General features: G+C 54.4%; 1 protein-coding gene across 2 annotated transcripts; it reads left to right on the top strand.

Annotated features, from left to right (window-relative positions):
* The first annotated feature begins 1,179 nt into the window (after positions 1-1,179).
* Positions 1,180-19,368, top strand: TIE1 (tyrosine kinase with immunoglobulin like and EGF like domains 1). 2 transcript variants are annotated; one of them, XM_087820374.1, is made up of 23 exons: positions 1,182-1,379; positions 4,145-4,462; positions 4,533-4,643; positions 6,039-6,194; positions 6,340-6,471; positions 6,636-6,776; positions 6,997-7,125; positions 7,932-8,077; positions 8,296-8,440; positions 9,543-9,701; positions 10,062-10,199; positions 10,369-10,665; positions 11,136-11,426; positions 11,741-11,931; positions 14,442-14,652; positions 14,818-14,928; positions 15,133-15,323; positions 16,201-16,314; positions 16,400-16,470; positions 17,563-17,603; positions 17,690-17,786; positions 17,869-17,968; positions 18,905-19,368. In XM_087820374.1, the coding sequence occupies exons 1-23, from the start codon at positions 1,322-1,324 to the stop codon at positions 18,974-18,976; spliced, it is 3,420 nt and encodes a 1,139-aa protein (XP_087676500.1). In that variant the 5' UTR covers positions 1,182-1,321; the 3' UTR covers positions 18,977-19,368. The 2 variants fall into 2 exon arrangements, 1 of the variants encoding a protein (XP_087676500.1); XR_015715027.1 differs by lacking the exons at positions 17,563-17,603; positions 18,905-19,368 and having other exon boundaries at positions 1,180-1,379; positions 17,869-17,958.
* The last annotated feature ends 2,357 nt before the right edge of the window (positions 19,369-21,725 follow it).

A 21,725-nucleotide genomic window follows, 5' to 3' on the forward strand; every position in this document is an offset into this window, starting at 1 on the left:
CCAGCTCAACCCCCTGTAGGGATTCAGCTTCCTCAGGACAGTGAATTGGAACCTGGCAGGTCCAAAGGAGAGTCAGTCTTCACCCAGGAACAGACTCTGGGGAATATGTTCCAGCCCCAGAGGGAAGGTTTGGGTTTCTAAACCCAAGTCATCTAAGCTGGCATCAGGTTTCATCCCCGCCCCAACCATCCACTCCAGGCCAGGGGGTCACAGATCTCACCAGCAAGCCCTGGACATCTGATGGCTCCAAGACCTCTCACCCTGCTCCCTGGGAGGACACATACACCCTGTGGGCATTCCACACTTGCAGGTCATGATGTGCTCTAGAAATTGCCATTGGTGGTGCCAGGTGGAACAGTGGTGCCAGGATAGCGAGAGATGAGGGGGCACAGCAAAGGCGAGATCCACAAGGCTTTGCCAAGGGGCTGGGACTGCCCCGGGCTGTGGTCAGCCCTCAAGAGTGAGCCCACTCCCTGGGCAGACTTCTGCATCCCAGCACTCGGGCACAGGCAGGGTTTGCTGCAAAACAAATGACATCAGGCAAAGAGCTGAAGCCTCCGTTAGTGGCTGGGCTGAAGACTAAATGCAAGACTCCCTGGGTCTGCTTAACTCATGCCCTTGAGGAGCGACTAAGAAGTTCTCGTCCCAGCTTTGCCTTGACCGCAGAGTGCCCTCAAGCACTGCAGCCTCAGTTTCCCATCTGTAAAATGAGAGTTACACAAGATAGAATCGAAGGTCCTTTTTGCCCCAGTGTGAGTTGTTTTGCTCCTCTCAGTGCATACATTCCTGGGCCCACAAAGATCCCTGTGTTACATACGTGAACTGCTCTCCAGGACACCCATGTAACTGTGTCCTGGGGCACATGAGGAATCAGTGGGCTGTACTGTGTGCATGCGCTGAGTGGGAGGGGAGACCCCAGAACAATATCCTCCCCCATCCCTCCTCAATAGGCGGAAACCACCGGCTCCCTCCCTTTCCTGCCTCCTGTGTGCTGGCAGGACTGAGGATTGAGAAGAGGAAAACTCAGCCCAACAGCCTCCACGTCTGTCTTCACCACAACCTCCCCCCACCTTGACTGACACCCATTCCCCCCTTCCCCGCCACCCCCTGCCTGTGGAGATCACACTGGGGGCCTAGAGGCCCAGAAGCAGGATCAGTCCTTCCTACCCCTGTCCCCTGCCACCCCTCCCACCCAAGACACCTCATTTCCTTTTCCTCCCCAGCAGCAACACTCACTGACCAGCACAGGCTGAGCAGCCAGACCCAGAGTCACTGACCACGGGCCTGGCTTGTCCTGGTTGGCCTGGTCAGCCTCCAGAGTATGGTCTGGCTGGGGCCCCCTTTGCTGCTCCCCATCGTCTTCCTGGCTTCTCATGTTGGTAAGTCTCCCCCAGGCCATCCCGCCCCCCAAGGCCCTCATTCTCCCCCCAGTAAACTCTATCATCACTCATCACTTTTGTCCATATTGCAATCAGCTAGAAAGTGGGATCAGGCTAGAAATCACTGCAGCCTGGGGTTGAAGGCCGGGAGGGGAGGGGAGAGGAGGGGAGCGAAGGGGGGGAAATTGACTGTGCTGGATCTTAGGATCAGTGCGGTACAGGAGGGCCTACAAAGTTTTCACCGAGTGCTCCTCTGGTCATTGTGTTGTATTCATTTAATTATTCACTTGACAAACATTCGTCAAGAACCAACAGTATTCCAGGAGCTGTGCTAAGTGGTGGGCCATTAGTTGAGAGGCAGGCAGCCTCCAGATCTGCACAGTGAGATAAACCGATGCTGACCTCCTATGGATTAGAACACAGAGGCTGCCTTTGAGTGGTTCACAGTCTGGTGGGGGACACAGGACATGGGGTGAGGGCTAAACACACAGGCATAAGGAGCTCCAGAGTAGCACTACTCCACCTCGGGCAGTAGATAAAAAGGGGTCATGAAAAACTTCACTAAGACCAGCAGACTTTGTTCTAGACAGCCAGAAACAGATGCAAGTTTCAGAGGCATGGATGTGCCTGGGAGAGAGGGTTCCTAAAGGGAACACAGCAGGAGGGGCAGTGTGTGAGCAGCAAGGGGTCCGAGAGCATGCACTCTATCCTGAGGGCAATAGGGAGCCAAGGGAGGTTGTAGGCTAGAGAGCCACAAGGTCTTAGACAGACGACTATGGAGAATGAGTTGAGAAAGGAGGGGTGTGGCTGTTGGGATGGCCCAGGTGAATGTGGGTGCAGTCTAGGCAAGGGCAGACTTGGAGATGAGAATGAAGTCAGGAGGCTTTGAGGAAAAAGGATTTGCAAAATTTTGTGACTGATTAGAGCAGCCACAATGCTTAAAGGTGTGGACTTTAGAGTCCAACAACCTGGCTCTGCCAGTTACTAACTGTATGACCTTGGGCAAGTACTTCTCTGAGTCTTCCTTCCCTGGCTATAAAATTGGGGTAATAACACCCTCCCCCCCAAGATTAGGATGATAAATTGAGAGAACATAAGTAAAGTGCCTGGCGTACAACTGACCTCCAATAAACATTAATTATTATGACAACAGGAGTATGCAATGACTCCGAAGTTTGTGTCTCAGGTGGCTGGTGTCATCCGCTGAGTCAGGGAGCACTGAAAAGAAGCAGGTTTGCCCTGGTCAGGTGGCTCAGCTGGTTGGAGGATCATCTCCAATCAAAAGGTTGTGGGTTTGATTCTTGTTGAGGGCACATACCTAGGTTGCAGGTTCCATCCCCAGTTGGGGCATATACTGGGCACATAATGTTTCTCTCACACATCGATGTTTCTCTCCCCCCAATTCCAAAAATCAATAATATATATGTATATCCTCAGTGAGGATTAAAAATATATATATTTACCCAAAAAAAAGCAGGTTTGAGGAAAGCTGATGGACAAGCAGGCCCAGGCTGAGAGGCTGTCCCAGGGTTATTGACCCAGAGGTGATAACAAAGCCAAGGGAGTGAATGAACTTGCTCAAGGAAGCCTGTAGGGTTATTATCACCCTCCTCTGTGAACGGAAAGTATGAGGATCCCTTGGAAACCAGGTGCTCGGCACATGGCAGGTGGTCATCAAATGCTAGCTTCATTTACTCCCGGTAGACTTTCGAAAAACGTTAATTGATAAGCTAAGAGGCATTTAAACTAATTACTTGGCAGTTCGCAGGCAGGGTCAGAGAAGGAAGGGCTCAGAAAGGTGGGGGGTCATGGGGCTGCGGAGTCTCGCAGGGCCAAACGTGGTGAGGCCTGGACTCCAGCTCTGCGTGGCCTGTCCTATGCTCTGCCTTACATCGTATGCCCGGCCACACTGAACTTGGACATGGCCCTGTCGCGCCGCGGTATTTTTCATTCCATGTCTCTGCTCAGGCTGTGCCCTCTGCCTAGAATACCCTTTCCTACCACTGACCTCTCCCCTTCGGAGTCTCCTCACCCTTCCGCGTCATCCTGCTCAGCTTTAGGGCCCTCCGGGGGGTCTCCATCTCCCAAAAGGCCTCTCTCCGTCCCCCGCGCTGGGTCAGGCCCGCGCCCTCCGTGCTCCCCGCAAGGAGCCCTGCCCCTGACAGGAGGGTCCAGGTCCGTCCTCCAGCGAGGCCGGGCCTACGGCAGGCGACGCCCCAGGGACGCGTGCCTGCGCCCGCGCAGCGCCTGCCCGGCCTACCCTCGGCCTCTGGCTTTTCGGGGGCCCACGGCCCTCTTCCTTCCTGCCCCGCAGCCACCGAGCCGCAGACCTCGGCCTCTCGGCCTTAAACCCCAGCCCAGCAAACATGTCTCGGTTTCTGGGGTGGCGGGGCAGGGTCCCTGCGAGGCCCCGCTCCCCTCGGCTCTGGCGGCCCGGCCTCGCAGTGGGGGCAGGGGAGCCGCTCCCTTGGCAGAGCGGTTTAGGAGACAGGTGGGGGGGCAGGCAGGGTGAAAAGGAAGCGGAGACAGGGGCGTCCGTCATTCTTTCCGAAGCCGCGCCGCAAAGGGAAGCCATCTGGCCGGGGGAGGGCGCCGGAGAAGGGGCGTCGCGTTTGTTTTGCTCTTTCGGGACGGAGGGGCCTGAGGAAGAGGGGTCGGCGCGCCCGCCCCGGAAGGGGCAGGAAGGGACGGAACGGAGAGGCCGCTGCGGTGCGGTGCGGACCCTGGGGGGGGGACCCCGAGACCTGAGGACTGCGCCCCCGCAGGCGCGGCGGTGGACCTGACGCTGCTGGCGGACCTGCGCCGCCCGGAGCCGCAGCGCTTCTACCTGACGTGCGTGTCCGGGGAGGCGGGCGCGGGCCGGGGCGCGGCCGCCTGGGGCCAGGCGCTGCAGCTGGAGAAGGACGACCGCATCGTGCGCACGCCCCCGCCCTGGCCGCCGCGCCAGCTGGCGCTCAACGGCTCGCGGCGCGTGACGCTGCGCGGCTTCGCGCGGCCCGCGGACCTGGTGGGCGTCTTCTCCTGCGCGGGCGGCGCGGGCGCGCGGCGCGCCAGCGTCCTCTACGTGCACAACAGCCCCGGAGGTGAGCGCCCCGGCGGGGGGCGGGGGGGGCGGGGCTGCCCGTGACCTCTGACCGCGCCCTCCGCCCGCAGCCCAGCTGCTCCCCGACAAAGTCACGCACACGGTGAACAAGGGCGACACGGCTGTGCTTTCGGCGCGGGTGCTCAAGGAGAAGCAGATGGACGTGATCTGGAAGAGCAACGGTGAGGGGAGCCTTTGAGCTGGTTGGGCAGGTAAACCCACAGATCCGACGCCCAACACCTCCACGGCCGTGGGCATCCCCAGCTTTGGCCCCTTACATACCTGTCGTTCCCATACACCTGTTACACACACACACCCTTAGTCCAGGGTCTCCTCTGTCCCGGACTAAGTCCATGGAAGCACCCGCATCCATCCATAGCTCCGAGCTGTCCTCCTCCTGCACCCAGAAGACCAGTGGCACCGTGGTCACCTACCTACCACCCTGTCACCCCCAAATTAGCACTGTGTTAAACCTTCACCTTTGACTCTCCCCAGGGAGCTAGCAGGTGCATTGCCCACATGGCGGGAGCAGCAGTCCCCCTGGGGAAGAAGAGAACTGGAACCAAGTCCCTGCGCAGACAGGGAAAGTCTAGATCAGTCCAGGTGTGCTGGGGCCTGGCCAGACCTGGGGAGCTCAGCCACCCCATGGGAGGAAGCTGTTCTCCTCTGTGGTCCCAGACATTCCTGCCTCAGCCCTCAGACCTGCGGCCCTTTTGGGTCCCTGGGCTCCTGAGGGAGGAGGACTCTTCCCTTGGGCCAAAGGGGCTTGTCTCCTGAGCTCCAAGCCCTCTGAAGTGATGTGGAGAGTCAGGTAGACCTGGGCTCCCTAGAGTCTCCATTCAGCCCTGAGCAAAGAGCCAAGCAGGACATGAGGCAGGCACAGGGACAATCGTCTAATATCACTGTCTGCAGGTACTGAAGGGAGACCTGGGAGAAATTCCAGAGTAGATGACAACCAAACTGTGCCCCAAAGAAGGAATGAGAATTAGACAAAGGAGGGACAGCAAAGGCAGGAAGAGAAACCAGCAGTTCAGGAATCCAGGAACGTTAGGTGTCAGGCAGGCTGTGGAGAGGTAGGGGCTAGAGAGCTGTGCAGCAGCCAAAGGGTGAAGATGAAATGATGTGCTAGGGTGTTAGTTGGATGTGGTCCTGAGGGCAGTGGAAAGCTACTGAAAAGGTGAAGCCGGGAGCTGCAGAGGAGTCTGCAGCAGGAAAAAAAACACTGGCTGCTGAGTAGAGGGTGGATGGGGTGGGGGGAGACTGGAAGTAGAGAGACCAACCACTTAGGAGGTGGGGACCAGGGTGGCGGGTGGCAGTGGGCCTGGAGAGAAGACGATGCTGTAGGAGATGAGCGGAGCAGACTGAGCAGGACCTGTGATTTACTGAGCGGCTGGTGGGTTGTGGAGAGAGGATGCTTCCCATCTTCCTGGTTTGGGTACAAACACTCACTGGTGCTTTCCCCCAGGTCGGATCACAGTGCATGATGCACATCGATGTGACCTGGGCAGAGATGAGCAGAGGGAGGGGACACCAGCTCTCACATGGTGCTGAGGCCCCTGACCTGCTTATGCCCCCAGGATCCTACTTCTATACCCTGGACTGGCACGAGGCCCAGAATGGGCGGTTCCTCCTGCAGCTCCCAAACGCACAGCCCCAAATGAGCGGCATCTACAGTGCCACCTACCTGGAAGCCAGCCCCCTGGACAGCGCCTTCTTTCGGCTCATCGTGAGAGGTTAGAGGCAGAGAGCAGAGGTGGTGGGTGGTGTGGGAGGTTGGGAGCCCTGTGAGTACTTCCTGTGGGTCCCTAGGGCTGCCCCACTCCTGGGCAGCAGTGGTCAGGTGGGTGAGGGTCATCCGCTGAAAGCCCATTCCTCCAGGCTGTGGGGCAGGGCGCTGGGGACCAGGCTGTACCAAGGAATGCCCAGGCTGCCTACATGGAGGTGTCTGCCATGACCAGGATGGCGAGTGTGTGTGCCCCCCTGGATTCACCGGTACCCGCTGTGAGAAGGGTAAGGAGGAGGGGAAGCTAGGGCCTAGGCAGGAGAGGATGCCTGGCTAGGGGAAGGCCCTTGAACCATGGGGATCGAGAAACCATCTTTAAAAATGAGAGTGCCAGGTAGGTCCGGACCTTGAGACCCAACAGAGGCCCCTACACCACATGCCCTCTTTCCAGCCTGCAGAGAGGGCCATTTTGGGCAGAGCTGCCAGGAGCAGTGCCCAAGTACATCAGGCTGCCGGGGCCTCACCTTCTGCCTCCCAGACCCTTATGGCTGTTCCTGTGGCTCTGGCTGGAGAGGAAGCCAGTGCCAGGATGGTATGCACTAACCTACCCTCCATGGTCCCTGACCCAGAGAGCTGGCCACAGGCTTGACCTGGACCCTTAACTCTGGCCCTGACTTGCATGCCAGGCCTTCCACAGTACCCTGCTCACCTGACCAGTGCCCTCTCCACCCTGCCTGTTATTACCCAGTCCCCAGTGTGCCTGTGTTGCCCCCTGGCCTGTGCCCTTCTAACCACACCCCTTCTGTTCCCAGCCTGTGCCCCTGGTCATTTTGGGGCTGACTGCAGCCTCCAGTGCCAGTGTCAGAATGGCGGCACTTGTGACCGCTTCAGCGGCTGTGTCTGCCCGTCCGGGTGGCATGGAGTGCACTGTGAGAAGTCAGGTATGAACACAGGGGTCTCAGATCCTTCAAGACAAGCCAACTTTCACCAGACACATCTCCCTCTTAATGCTCTAAGTCCTGCCCTAAGGGAGCTCATGGTCTGGAAGGAGTTCTCACCACCCAGCCTATACTATCCGTACAGAGGTGAACAGCAGCCCAGAGTGGGTGGTAGCCCAGAGGAGGCCCTGACCAGTCTGAGGCGGTCAGAGAGGGCTTCTCAGAAGAGGCGAGATCTGAGATGAAATATGAAGGACAGAAAGAGATGGCGGGGAAAAGACATGGGCAAAGGCTCGGGTATGAGACAGAGTAAGGGGAGGCTGGGGAGTGGTCAGGAGAGGTCACATCTTGAGGACTTTGAGTGGCAGGCCAAATGGCTTGCACTTAATATTATAGGGGCAGGAAGGAATTGTTGAAGAGGCACAAGGTAGGCAGAGTTATTTGAGAAAGGACCCTGGCTGCCGGTAAAGAGTGAAATGGGAAGCCCCAGGTGGTCTTTGGCAAGGCCCAGGAACAAATGAGGCCTGAACTGGTGTTCTGGCCACGAGGCTGAGGCTGTGAGGGCCCCGGTTTCGGTACGAAAGGATCTTAGGAGGTGAGGGGTGCAGGAGTTAGACTCTGTGGCTGATCAGGGGTGGGGCATGAGGGCCTCAGAGGCCTCACATTGGACTTCGCTGGCCTTCAGGCTTGAGTGACTGGGCAGATGGCAATGCCTCCACTGAGGTGCATGACACAGGACAAAGGGCACTTTGGTGGTCATGTGTCTGCCCCCGTGATGGCTCTAGAATGAGTGTCCTTTCTCTCCCCAGACCGGATCCCCCAGATCCTAGATGTGGCCTCAGAACTGGAGTTCAACGTGGGGACGATGCCCCGTATCAACTGTGCAGCTGCTGGGAACCCCTTCCCAGTACCAGGCAACATGGAGCTCCACAAGCCGGATGGCACTGTCCTCCTGGTCAGCCCTATGAGCCCAACCCAGGTTCCCCTGACCACCCACTTCATAGTTGGTCCCTCAGGGCTTTCTGCAAGCTTTACCCATGGCTCAAATGGGGTCTAGATGATTGTTGAAGGGTTGCCTCCTGTCCTCTGTCCCCTCATCAGTCTAGACAGATGTGCATCTGCCACATGGATATACATTGTCTTTGGTTTGTCCCTTACCCCTGTCCCTCTTAGTCTACCAAGGCCATTGTGGAGCCAGATAGGACTACAGCCGAGTTTGAGGTGCCACGTTTGGCTCTTGGGGACAGTGGGCTCTGGGAATGCCGCGTGTCCACGTCTGGTGGTCAAGACAGCCGGAGCTTCAAGGTCAATGTCAAAGGTCAGTGAAATCCATGGAGGATGGGCAGCAGGCAGAGTAGGCACTAGCCAATGCTGCTCAGACTGGGAATCATAGCAGGAAGAGCAAGTCTAAGGTCACAGCCCAGCACCAGGCAAAGAAGAAGGCATATGGTCCACCAGAGGTCTGGGCTGGGCAGTGTCAGGGTGGGGGCACCACTCAGTCCCACCTGGAAAGGACATTGGTGCCCAAGAAACGGGACACCCTCTGGCCTCACCCAGCCTCCTGTCTGGCTGTGCCTGTCCTCTCCACCTTCCACAGACACACACAGTGGCCTTTAGCTCTGCCTCTGGATGCTACTTCCCCCCCCCGACCCACGCATCAGGGCACTCAGTGCCAGGACAGGGTGACGTGCTCAACTTCCCAGAGGTGAAATGAGGAGGGAGCTGCCAGTGCCTAGGACTGCTCGGAACAGAGCATGCCCACCTGGTCTAGGTGTCCCTTTACCTTCTCCAGCACCGGGAGCCTTGGCCATGCACAGCCCCTGCCACCTCTTGGTTCCTCTGTCCCTCTGCTGCCCGCACTCCCTCCCCCACGTAAGCCCAGGCTTCCCTCTCATTCCTCTTTCTCCCTCTTCCCACCTGCTCACATCCTCCCCCCACCGCTCAGCACCTCCCCAACCCCCCCCCAGGAAATATCAGGTGGCCCCAGGGCTCCACCTCCAGCCTTTCTCTTCTCACCCTCCCCATGCTTTGGACCCAGATGACCTGGGTTCTAATCCTCACTCTACAAATTCCTAGCGTCATCACCTTAAGTGGGTTACTTAGCCCTCATAGCTTGTCTCTCTGTAAAATGAAGATATCAGTGCTCACTTGATAGGGTTGCTATGAAGAGTAAATTAGATGACGCACTTAAACGTGTATCATAGTGCTAGATCCTCGTGCCGATGCTGCCCGGGGCAGAACTCTGTCCTCCTTGGGCCCTGGCCACTCTTGTCATCTGTTGAAGTTGGTCTTCCCAGTCTACGTCCAAACCAAGACCCAAGGGTCTTTGTCAGCCAGAACACAGAGTCCTCTCGCATTTCCAAGGACTGGGGGGGGGGGGGGGCTTTCTGGGCTATGCCTTACTCTGAGTCTCTTGGCAGTGCCCCCGGTGCCCCTGACTGCTCCTGGGCTCCTGGCCAAGCAGAGCCGCCAGCTTGTGGTGTCCCCGCTGGTCTCTTACTCTGGGGATGGACCCATTACCTCTGTCCGCCTGCACTACCAGCCCCAGGACAGCACCATGGCCTGGTCTGCCATTGTGGGTGAGTGGGGAGAGAGCTGGGGTGCGACAGGGGTGTTGGGTAATAATGAGGAGAGCCCGGCTGGGCATGGCTCAGCAGTTGAGCGTTGACCTGGGATCCAGGTGATCCGGGTTCGATTCCCAGTCAGGGCACATGCCCGGGTTGTGGACTCAATCAATGACTCCCTCATCATTGATGTTTCTCTTTTCCTCTCCTTTCCTCTCTCTGGAATCAATAAAGATATTTAAAAATATAATAATAATAATAATGAGGAGAGAATTGAGGGGAGGGAGAGTGGAATAAGGGCAAGAGAGGGCTGAAGGGAGAATGGTTGCTTCTGGAAAAGACTGAACGATGTATATTGCTGCACCCCACCCTCAGTGGACCCCAGTGAGAATGTCACGTTAATGAACCTGAGGCCGAAGACAGGATACAAAGTCCGAGTACAGCTGAGCCGACCAGGGGAAGGAGGGGAGGGGGCCTGGGGGCCTCCCACCCTCATGACCACAGACTGTCCTGGTGAGAGGCCAAGAGTCATCCTTTCCTGTCCCCCAGGGGTTACTGTCCTGTGCACTCAGGGGTTGTCAAGCTTATCCACCCCACGGGCCCCTGCCTTTCCACTGGAGGTTGTCCCACCCTGTCCCCTGAGGATCACTGTACCGTTCTAACCCCTCACCTCTGGCCCCAGAGCCCTTGTTGCAGCCATGGCTGGAGAGCTGGCATGTGGAGGGCCCTGACCGGTTGCGAGTGAGCTGGTCCTTACCCTCGGTGCCTGGGCCACTGGTGGGCGATGGTTTCCTGCTGCGCCTGTGGGACGGGGCACGGGGACAGGAACGGCGGGAGAATGTCTCATCCCCCCATGCCCGCACCGCCCTCCTGACTGGACTCACGCCTGGCATCCATTACCAGCTGGATGTGCGGCTCTACCACTGCACCCTCCTGGGCCCTGCCTCGCCTCCCGCACGCGTGTTTCTGCCCCTCAGCGGTATGCTCAAGAAGGGGGGAAGTGCTCAGAATGAGGGGAGGACAGGAGACAGGGGACACATGAGACCCAAAAGGACACGAGAGGTTAGAGGAGACTGGATGGATGTGGAGAAAACCCAGGGCACATGGAAAACATGGGCATAGGAGGACCTACAACTTCAGGCAGACATGGGCACAGGGAAGACATGGGACAGGGCAACACAGGGCATGGGGGGGGGCACAAGGAAGACCTAGGACACTGGGAGGATCTGGAACACCAGGAGGACTTGGGATATAAGGAGAATAGGGGAAGCTGAAGCTTCAAGGGTGAAGAAGACCATAGGGAGAGGAGGAGGGAAAGAGGAGTTTGGCAGGGTAGCTCCCTTTCTGGGGTCCCAGAGGGGACACCACTAGAGTGGATGATCTGTCTGACCCCACAGCTCCATAACTTGGTTCTGTCTGAGCCCTGCCTTTCCATCCCCATCTCTTCAGGGCCCCCAGCCCCCCGACACCTCCATGCTCAGGCCCTCTCGGACTCTGAGATCCAGCTGACGTGGCAGCGCCCAGAGGCTCCGGCTGGGCCTATATCCAAGTATATCGTGGAGGTGCAGGTAGCTGGGGGCTCAGGAGACCCACTGTGGATGGATGTGGACAGGCCCGAGGAGACAAGCACCATCGTCCACGGCCTCAATGCCAGCACACGCTACCTCTTCCGTGTGCGGGCCAGTGTCCAGGGGCCTGGTGATTGGAGCAATATGGTAGAAGAGTCTACCCTGGGCAACGGTGAGAGAGCAGGACCCTTGGGGACTCCTGGACCCTGGGGTCAGTCTCAGTAATCCCTCCCTTCACATGATCCCCTGCCTTGGAGCTAGGGCATCCCAGGCCCCTCCCAACAAGTGACATGAGTCCTGGTACTGGGGACCTTGGCCCTTCCCTTCTTATGACCTGCTATCCTAGTGCTGGGAAAATCCTGTCGCTCTAGTTGCCCATTGTCCCTAGGCCTGACATCCCTGATCCATCCCTGGGACTGGGATCTCTGACCTCTCCCTCTGATGTCCTGACCCAGATGTCTCTATGATTTGTCTTATTGTGTCCAGGGCTACAGAGCGAGGGCCCAGTCCAAGAGATCCGGGCAGCTAAAGAGGGCCTAGATCAACAGCTGATCCTGGCCGTGGTGGGCTCCATGTCCGCCACCTGCCTTACCATCCTAGCAGCTCTCTTAACCCTGGTGTGCATCCGCAGAAGCTGCCTACACCGCAGACGCACCTTCACCTACCAGTCAGGATCGGTCAGTCACCTACCTGGACCAGCCCTGGGGCACATGCATGCAGACCCTATGTATATATGTTTGTGGGTGTGTGTGTGCATGTTTGTCACAGGTATAAAACTACACCTAATGATACTCAAGGGCATAAAATACAGTTTTCTTTATTTCTCTAAAACTAAACTCAGTTTATGAGCCCATTGCTATTAGTAGTGAAATATTTCATATTCCTAGTTTAAAATAACTCGGTTGTGTCTGTTTCACTATGATCAATTCAGGATCTCCCCCTTCTCTATGGAGGTGATCTAAGCCTACACAGCATGGTGATATCATGGAGGGGCACGGGGCTTCATGCTCGCCTCTGTCCTGGCAGGCCCTCCCCAAATTGGGGGCTGACTTCCATCTGCATACAGCTGTGGCTGATGGTCTCAGCCCTTCTCTGGCCTCCTGCCTACAGGCTACTCATTCTGCGAGCTACTCATCCCATCCTCCATCTTTGCAAATCCCAGGACTTCCTTGGAGAGACTTAAGGACTCTGCGGTGCTTCCCTGTACCTTGCGGAGGAAAACATAGCCTATGCCCCTCAGACACATTGCTACAACCCCTTATATAGCCGTTTCTACCACGCTAGAGTTGTGCTGGGCCTGCAGCCTCACCCATAGCTCCTTGAGAAAGGAAACACAAGCCTCCACTCTTCCTGGCTTCCCTGCAAACCTGCGTTTACTGTACTTCTGTCATCCTTAGGTGTGAGGACAGGGGGCTGGTTCATCTTTCTGCACCCAGGGTCACTTCATCTTGTCACCTCCCATTTCTCACCTCCCCCCACCTGTCTCTCCCACCCCCTGGTCCTCTGAGACCTGCACTACTTTTGCAACTTATGACCTGAACTCTGCCCTTGGTCCTCCATGCCTGGGCTCTTGATTTTTACAACCAAGCTTTGGCATTTCAAAAAAAGACCCTCTTCTCTCTCAAGGGCTGATCCTTGTGATAGAAAGCCTAGTGTCCAAAGCTATTGTCTCTGCCATGCCTTTAAAAACTCCTTTCAGAGATTCAATTGGCGTCTTTGTTCGGGCTGCGTGGGTCCTCCCTCTGCTGCCAGTGTGCACAGAAAGCTGCCACTGCTATGGTGGGGGAGGGTAATGGGTACAAATGTTGGGAAAAGGAGGAGGGAAAGCAGCCTTTAATATATATATATATATATATATATATATATATATACATACACACACACACATATATATACATATGTATATATATATATTTGCTGATATATATAAAGATATACCTCTGCGACATGTGCCTGCATGTGGGTGTGTGCCAAGTGTGTGTGCACATGTATATCCCTGTGAGCACCCCCATGTGTGCATGCCTCTGTCCCTCTGCTTGTGCTCCTCCATGTGCACATGTCCATGTGGACCTCTACATGGATGCGCCTGCATGGGGTACCATGGCTAGAACATGCATGTGCACCCTGGTGTGTGCCTTCAGCTGTCCGTGTCTCATGCAAATCCAACTCATCCTCATCAAACTGGGCTCACTTAGGAAGCCTCACCATCCTGGCTGTCTTAGCACCTCTTCCAGTTCTCATATTAGCAGCTAACCTTGTCCTGTTCTACTATTTCTTTTTTCTTCTGTCAACCTTGCCCAGGTGGCCAGCCCTTACTCAGTTTCGAGGAATGGACATTCCTCTTTGTTATGGTCTTTCTATCTTTAGGCCCCAGGGTGGTTTTAGAGCTATGGGTAAATGCCAAGTGGGTAGACGGTGGTAACTCCGCTTCTGCTATTTTGGAGAAGTCCCTCCACTGGCTCTCAGCAGCTCAGAACTTAGCATGTAGTAGGTGCTCAATAAATGAACCCTAGCCCTGGCCATTGTGGCTCTGTTGGTTAGGCATTGTCCCAAGCACCAAAGGCTTGCCTGTTTGATTCCCAGTCAGGGCACATGCCTGGGTTGTGGGCTCCATCCCTGGCAGGGGGAGTGCAGGAGGCAGCCAATCGATGTTTCAATCTCACATCTATGTTTCTCTCTCTTTCTTCTCTCTCTAAAAATCAATTTTTTTAAAAAAATTAAAATAATAACTAAATGAACCCTAGCCCACTGCCCAAGGCAGGAATCCTCTCCAGGGCATCCCTGGTGACCAAAAAAAAAAAAAAAAAAGCCTGGTGGTGGGGTCAGCTCCCTGCTTCCCATCACAATTCATTCCAATTCCTTTCTATTTTAAATGTTAGAAATATCATCCTCTCATTGACTCAGATTGTGGCTCCTAGGGACATTACACATTCCTTGTTTTTCCGTACACCTGACCCCCAGCCTACAGCCTCTCTCCCTGGACATCTGTCTACCCAGTGGCCCACCCATGGCCCATCTCCTATGATTCTGCCTCAGTATGTGTCCTCTGCTGTGTGTGTGTCCCTGGCTGACCACCGGGATGCCTTCTGAGTCTCCATTTGTCTGATCACTCTTTGCCTATCTGTGCCTCTTACTGACCCCATGTCTCTTACATGGACGGTCTGCCCACCTGTCCCATCCTGTGAAGGGCGAGGAGACCATCTTGCAGTTCAGCTCAGGCACGTTGACGCTGACCCGGCGACCAAAACCACAGCCCGAGCCTCTGAGTTACCCAGTGCTGGAGTGGGAGGACATCACCTTCGAGGACCTCATCGGGGAAGGGAACTTTGGCCAGGTCATCCGGGCCATGATCAAGAAGGACGGGCTCAAGATGAATGCAGCCATCAAGATGCTGAAAGGTCTGCTGGGAGTGACCTTTGACCCCAGCCCTGACCCTCTCCTTTGTCCCACAGATCCCAGGCCCCACCTGGCTACCCCCAGTAACTGACCTCAGCCCTTACCAGCTCATGCCCTTTCTCCAGAATTGTTTCTGGAGCAAAAGTGATACTGGATTCTTCACACAGAATATGCCTCTGAAAATGACCATCGTGACTTTGCGGGAGAACTGGAAGTTCTGTGCAAACTGGGGCATCACCCCAATATCATCAACCTCTTAGGAGCCTGTGAGAACCGAGGTGAGCCCCCAACCGGTCACCTACTCCTTCTTCGGAATCCCCATCACCAGCCATGTCCTCCTCCACATCGGTACCTCTTCGGGCGCTCCCGGTCACCTAAACATCACTACTCGTTCTCTCGTGCTTTAGGCTCTGTTTCTGGGTGCCTGCTGCCGCCAGGCTGCCTGTACCTAACCTACCTCCGTGCATCTCCCCACCTGCCAGGTTACTTGTATATTGCTATTGAATACGCCCCCTATGGGAACCTGCTAGATTTTCTGCGGAAAAGCCGCGTTCTGGAAACAGACCCAGTTTTTGCCCGAGAACATGGAACGGCCTCCACCCTCAGCTCCCGGCAGCTGCTGCGCTTTGCCAGCGATGCCGCCAACGGCATGCAGTACCTGAGTGAGAAGCAGGTGTGCGCGGGTGCGAGGGCAGGGCGGGGGCGCGCCGGGGGGCCTCGGCAGAGAGAAAGCAGCCCTCTGATGGGATGTGGGATTGAGGAATCCAGAGAACATGACCCCAGGGTGCTGGCCTGGGCGAGTGGGTGAGAGGACAGGACGAGAAGTTTGAAACAGTTGAGAAACATCTTGGTGGAGGTGTCACCCCACAGGAGGTGACGCTAATGGTGAGGGAAGGGGTGAGACTCACCAGGAGAAGGTCAAGGAGGAGCAGAGAGTGGAGGCTGGAACCCAAGTCTAAGGCTACTCTGCCTGAGTGAAGGGAGAGAGGGACAGCAGTAGTAGGGGAACATGAGTCTGAGGGAAGGCACTTTGAAGGCAGTAAAGTTTTGCATCTTTGAAAGCAGAGGGGTGCAGCTCAGAGGGAGGAGTTGATGGCTAGAGGTCTCTGAGGAAGGTGGAAGGTCGAGTGGAGAGCACTTGGAACTCAAGGGAGAGCGTCAGTTTAGGCAAGAGAAGGGCCTTCCGCACTCTCGTCAATTAAGGGAGAGGAGAGGTTGGGAAAGAGGAAGGTAGGGAGCATGTGAAGAGGGGGAGGTGCAATAAGGTCACCAGGGGAAAGCCCACCATTGCCCTAGCAAGAGGGTTACAACTGAGCTTGGCCATGGCCATATCACAGAAAGAAGGGATGACAGCAGCCAGCACTGTGATTTTTCTCAGGCAGGAGTCGCTGTTCCAGGAGGAGGCCCGGGTGGGTGGGAAGAAGAGTAAAGGGCTGCTAAAGAATTGAGGGCGGCCATGCAAACTGGCTGTGGGATCAGACCCCTCACTGGCTCAGGAGTCCCAGGCTCCCCCATCCCCAGTCTTCCCTGACTTCTGACTGTGCCTGCAGTTCATCCACAGGGACCTGGCTGCCCGAAATGTGCTGGTCGGGGAGAACCTGGCCTCCAAGATTGCCGACTTTGGCCTTTCCCGAGGGGAAGAGGTCTATGTGAAGAAGACAATGGTAAGTTTCAGTCCTCCCTGCTCCCCAGAGCCCTCTAAACAGGCCCTTCCTCCTCACCTAACCCCTCAAACCCACTCTCTCCCAGGGGCGTCTCCCTGTGCGCTGGATGGCCATTGAGTCCCTGAACTACAGTGTCTACACCACCAAGAGTGATGTGTGAGTGTGGAGCAAGAAGGGGTAGGAGGGCTTGGTCTCCAAAGGATGAACACAGACATGCCTGGACACATCTTAGACATGTGTCAGGTAGCCCAAGGCATGGCTTAGATGTCCCTAGGGTGTGTTCCAGGTGTGGCACAAGTGTGATGCAGGTGTATCTTGGGTATGCCTTGGTGATGCCCAGCATCTTAGTCAGAAGGTAGGGGAGCTAGCTGGAAGGACGTTTCGTCTTAGAAGGTGTTTCAGGGGTAGAATTAGGGTAGGGGTAGTTTAGAGCAGTTTGTCTGAGAGACTGGGGGATGCCTTAAAGAGGTTTGGGGATGCAGTTCAGGAATGCTCTCACCTTCCTCTCTAAAGGACAATGTCATCCCCATATGAGGACCTAACCAGAACATGACCCCTAAGACTCCTTCTCTGTGCTCCCCATCCTCAGACAACCTTCTTGGTACACCCCTCCCCCTCTCTGGGAAACCTAGCCTGCCCCACCCTCCAGCCCTGGCTCTGCCTATTTGTTCCAAGCCCTGGCCTACCCTGCTCACTGTCAACCACACTGACCACCCCTCTGACTATCACTTGCCTACTTCCTTCTTTTGCTCCCAAACCTCCTGGATGCCCTCCCCCCAGGAGAACTCCTATCCTGGCCTCTCCTGACTCTCACATGCGTGGAGGTTGTTACACTGTAAGAACCAGAACCATTTAAGAGCAAGGGCCTTGGAATCAGATTGCCAGGGTTTGAATCCCAGTTCTGTTACTTACTAGCCATGTGACCTTGGGCAGATAGCTAGCCTCTCATTGCCTCAGTGTCTCCATTGACAAAATGGGGATGACAGTAACTATGTGTGAGGGTTAGATGTATTAAATGATTGGTGCCTGGCCCACAGTAAATGTACGATAAAAATGTTGGCTATGATTACATTGAGCCTGGGAGGAACCATGAAGAAGGTTCAATGGAGCAGAGACCACAGCTGGCCAAGGCCAGATACTGAGAGAATAGACACATGCAGGGGCTGGGCTGGGCTGCAGACCTGGGGTAGGTGGACACTAAAATGCTGGCCGTGGGCCAAAAGGTAACTAAGTGCATCCTCATTTCAGCTGGTCCTTTGGGGTCCTCCTCTGGGAGATTGTGAGCCTTGGTGAGTCCCACATCCCCACTCCCCAGGGTGCCCCCACCTTACCCTTCGGGGGTGCTGGGCTGAGGGAGCTCTGTTCCCTCCTGCAGGGGGCACACCCTACTGTGGTATGACCTGTGCTGAGCTCTATGAGAAGCTGCCTCAGGGCTACCGCATGGAGCAGCCTCGGAACTGTGATGATGAAGTGTGAGTTGCCTCAGCCTTGAGCCCTGGGACCCCATCAGCCCAACTGGCCCGACCCCTCATCTCAGCAATGCCCCATCTGCAGGTACGAGCTGATGCGTCAGTGCTGGCGAGACCGTCCGTACGAGCGACCCCCCTTTGCCCAGATTGCGCTGCAGCTGGGCCGAATGCTGGAAGCCAGGAAGGTGAGGAGACTGGGGGTGAGGAAGACTGCTGCTCACCCTGCATGGGAGCCAGCATCAGCCGCTGGGGCCCTGTCCTTACCACTAGTTGCCACTACAGCTAGGCCAGGCCTCAGGATGCAGCCCCCCTTTCCAACTCTCAATAGGTTGGATATTAGGTCCTTCTGAACTTTTCCATGGCCATTGCTAGCCTCAGCAGCAAATCCCTCTCCAGGTCCCAGGTCCCAAACTGCTTGCCTGTCCTCTGCTGGAGGCATCAACCCATTCTCATCTAGGACACCTCTCCTCACCTATCACAGAGCCAGAGTGCAATGCATGAGTGGTCAGCTAACAATATAGGTGGGTGGATGGATGGATGGATGGATGGTACAAGAACTGAATGAATGAAGAGAATTCGTGGATGGATGATATAGTCACATGATATAAACATATGAATAAACACATAATTAAACAACTGAATCTAATAGCCAAGTGAATAAACGAATTATCAAATAAACAAATGAAGAAATATATAAAAATAAATGTATACATTTGTAAATGCAAAGAGTTCTTCATATGAATTAATGGCTAAGTATCTATAGGAATTAGTAAAGTATCTTAAGAATTAAGGAATGATCAAATAAATAACCATATAAATGGGTAAATTGCCAAAAATAGCTTTATAAATGAATGAATGTGTGAATGAGCAAACAATCCACTGGATGAGTGCGTGAAAAAGCTCCTAACAATTGTGTCAAGGGCCTCTCACCCAAGCCTCCAACTGTGGTGTAATGCCCCGCTGCTCTGTGCTGGTGAGGGCTGCCCTTGGCGGTGGGGCCATCCTGAGTTTCCAGCACAAACCAGCGTCTTTTCAGATACCCCAACCACATGGGAGTCAGGGACCTCCAGCCAGAGCTGCCCCCCTCCCTGGCCCCCACTAAAGCTTGCTCTGCTCCCCAGGCCTATGTGAACATGTCGCTGTTTGAGAACTTCACTTACGCTGGCATCGACGCCACAGCTGAGGAGGCTTGAGCCACCGCCCGGGCAGAACCCGGCTCTGCTGGCCAGAGCAAACCCCGCTCTCCAACCTGTGACTTCTGACCCTTGTGGCCTCTGACCTGAGCTGCCTCAAGGATTTTTTTTTTAACTTAAGGAAGAAACGAGGGGATCGAGGGAAGGGGTGGGCTTAGGGGAATTGGGTCCTCACCCTTTGAAGTTGCCCCCCTGCCTTCTGCATGACTCTTCAGCTACCTTCACACTCTTCCTTCTCGTTAACCTGCCCCACATGTCTTCTCCTCTTCTGCTCCCCACGCTCAAACCCCTACTCCGCCCCTCCACCGAGCCAGCACTCATACCGCTAACACGCCCTGTTCAGCTACTCCCCACTCCCGGCCTTGTAATCAGGAAAAATAAATGCTCTGAGAAGCTCCACCCAGTCTTCCTTTTACTGCTGGCCGATCCCAGGGAAAAGTTGAACCAAAGACAGAGGAACTAGACTTTCCAGGAAAAGAAATGCTGTTCCTAGTTAATGTTGTAGACCCAGTCCCTCTGTTGGGGTCGCCTCTCCATGATGGGTGGGGTTCTGGGAGAACCATTTGACACCTACACCACCCCTACACCTTGATCATATGAGAAGTCCAGTTTCCCCAGGTCTCTTCGCTACTCTCCAGCCCCAACACCAACATGTCTCCCTATATCTCCAGGTAGCTGCCAGCCTAGCATCCTTTGCTCTGTCCAAACAGAACATGCCAGGATCAGCTGTAGCCCAGCCTCAGCTCAAACTGACACCTCAGCACCAGACAGATTCTGGCCTGTCTGGAGCTCCCACTTTTCTTCTGTCTCTAGGCAGCCTTTCCTGGCTTGGTAGCCACCTTACTGCCCAGCTTGTGAGCAGAAGAAGGCAGAGGTTTCTCCCATCTTCAGCCAGCCACGGTAGGATTCCTGCACCTTCCTCAGGGTCCCAGAGCATGCTGGGAGGTGCTCCCTTCCCTGAAAGCTAGTCCCACATCCGACTCTATGCCATGTGGCCTTCAGGTTTGCCTATCCTTTTGGTTTGTCACTGCTGGCCTCTCCCACTGGTCCTTAGGAAACAACACTTGTCTGCTTCACACAAATTTTTTTTCAGTGAATCAGATGAAATAAAAGAATACACAACATGGCGATATAGTTAAGAGCACAGACTCCAAAATCACACAGACCTGTGTCTAAGTCCTTGCTATATCACTTACTTCCGTGTGACCTTGGTCATGTCACTTAACCTCTCTGAAAAATGAGGTTGGTGATAGCTACATCACTGTTATTAGCACTAAATGAGGTTACACAGGCACATTTTTCATGGCACTGGGCCTGGTACATAGTGCTCGGTGTCAGCAGCTAATACATACAAATGCAGGAAGATGAATGGGGGGGGGGGAGTTATCAGAACCTGTATTCCAAAAAGACCTGCATGGCTGGCATGCGGAGCTGCATTTAAGAAGAAATTAACTAGAGTAATTTGGAGGCTATGCAGGATGAGGGAGATGGGATTTGCTAAAATAAAATTTCATTTCAGATACACTGCAGGGATATTGCCAGGCGCAGGATGTGGGGATTACAAAGTTGTCCCTGCTGGGGACCAATATATAAACAAAAATGCCCCTGTGGGGTGAGAGATATGTAAACAAACAGAAAAATAGGAGAGTATGCTGTAAGAGAGGGAGGGTACCTGGGTAACACATATAGGAAGGAGATGGAGTCAGGAAAGCTTTCCCAAAGAAAGTGACATTTTGATCTGGGCCATGAAGAAGAAGTGGAGGCTCACCAGAGGAAGAGATCCTGGCAGGGGAGACAGCACCTGTGACGTGTGGATGTTCAGGAGCTGCAATGAGTTCCATGTGGCTGGAGCAAAGGGAGAACACAAAGAGGTGACGGGCCGGCCCGTGCTGGACCATATAGGCAGCACGAAGGATACAGGTCTTTATCCTAAGGGCAGAGAGCAGCTGCGGAAGAGCTGAAGCAGGGCTATGTCAGGGTCAGATCTGTACTTTTTGAAAGGTCACTCGGGCCCCTGTGTGGAGAATGGATGATAGAGTAAGAGTGAAGGCTAGGGAGTATGGCCGTAAATTAGATACCTGAGGTGAAACTGACAAATTCCTAGAAAGAAAGGAACTACCAAAATTGACTAAAAAAATAGGCAAACTGCATAGACCTATGACAAGTAAAGAGATTAACTTAGCAACTTTAAAAAACTACCCACAAAATAGCCCAGGCCCAGATGACTTCACTGGTGAGTTCTACCAAACATTTAAATAAGAATAAATATAAATTCTTCCCAAAAATAGAAGAGGAGAGAATAGTTCTCAATTCATTCTGTGAGGCCAGTATTGCCCTGATACAGCAGACAAAAACATCGCAAGGAAACTACACATCAATATATCTTATGAACAAAAATTCTCATGAAAATCTTAGCAGACAGAATCCAACAACATATAAAAAGAATTACATACCATAACAAAGTGGAATTTACCCCAGAAATACAAGGTTAGTTTAACATCCAAAAGTCAATTAATGTAATATATCATAGCAATAGAGTAAAAAACCAAAACCATATGATCATCTCAACAGACACAAAAAAGGCATTTGACAAAATCCAACACCCTTTCATAATTTAAAAAATAAATAAACTAGGAATAGAAAGAAACCTCATTGACCTGAATCAAAAACCCACAGCTAACGTCATACTTCATAGTGAAAGACTGAATCCTTTCCCCTTGTGATCAAAAACAAGACAAGGATATCTTCT

Source organism: Miniopterus natalensis, chromosome 9, assembly GCF_054644295.1.
Source record: "Miniopterus natalensis isolate mMinNat1 chromosome 9, mMinNat1.hap1, whole genome shotgun sequence".
Lineage (NCBI taxonomy): Eukaryota > Metazoa > Chordata > Mammalia > Chiroptera > Miniopteridae > Miniopterus > Miniopterus natalensis.

Excerpts from the sequence above, each read along its gene's own strand:
- TIE1 (XM_087820374.1), top strand. The coding sequence starts at position 1,322 with ATGGTCTGGCTGGGGCCCCCTTTGCTGCTCCCCATCGTCTTCCTGGCT. Across the intron at positions 14,929-15,132 it reads AGGAGCCTGTGAGAACCGAG|GTTACTTGTATATTGCTATT; the intron begins GTGAGCCCCCAA and ends CCCACCTGCCAG. Across the intron at positions 16,315-16,399 it reads TCTATGTGAAGAAGACAATG|GGGCGTCTCCCTGTGCGCTG; the intron begins GTAAGTTTCAGT and ends ACTCTCTCCCAG.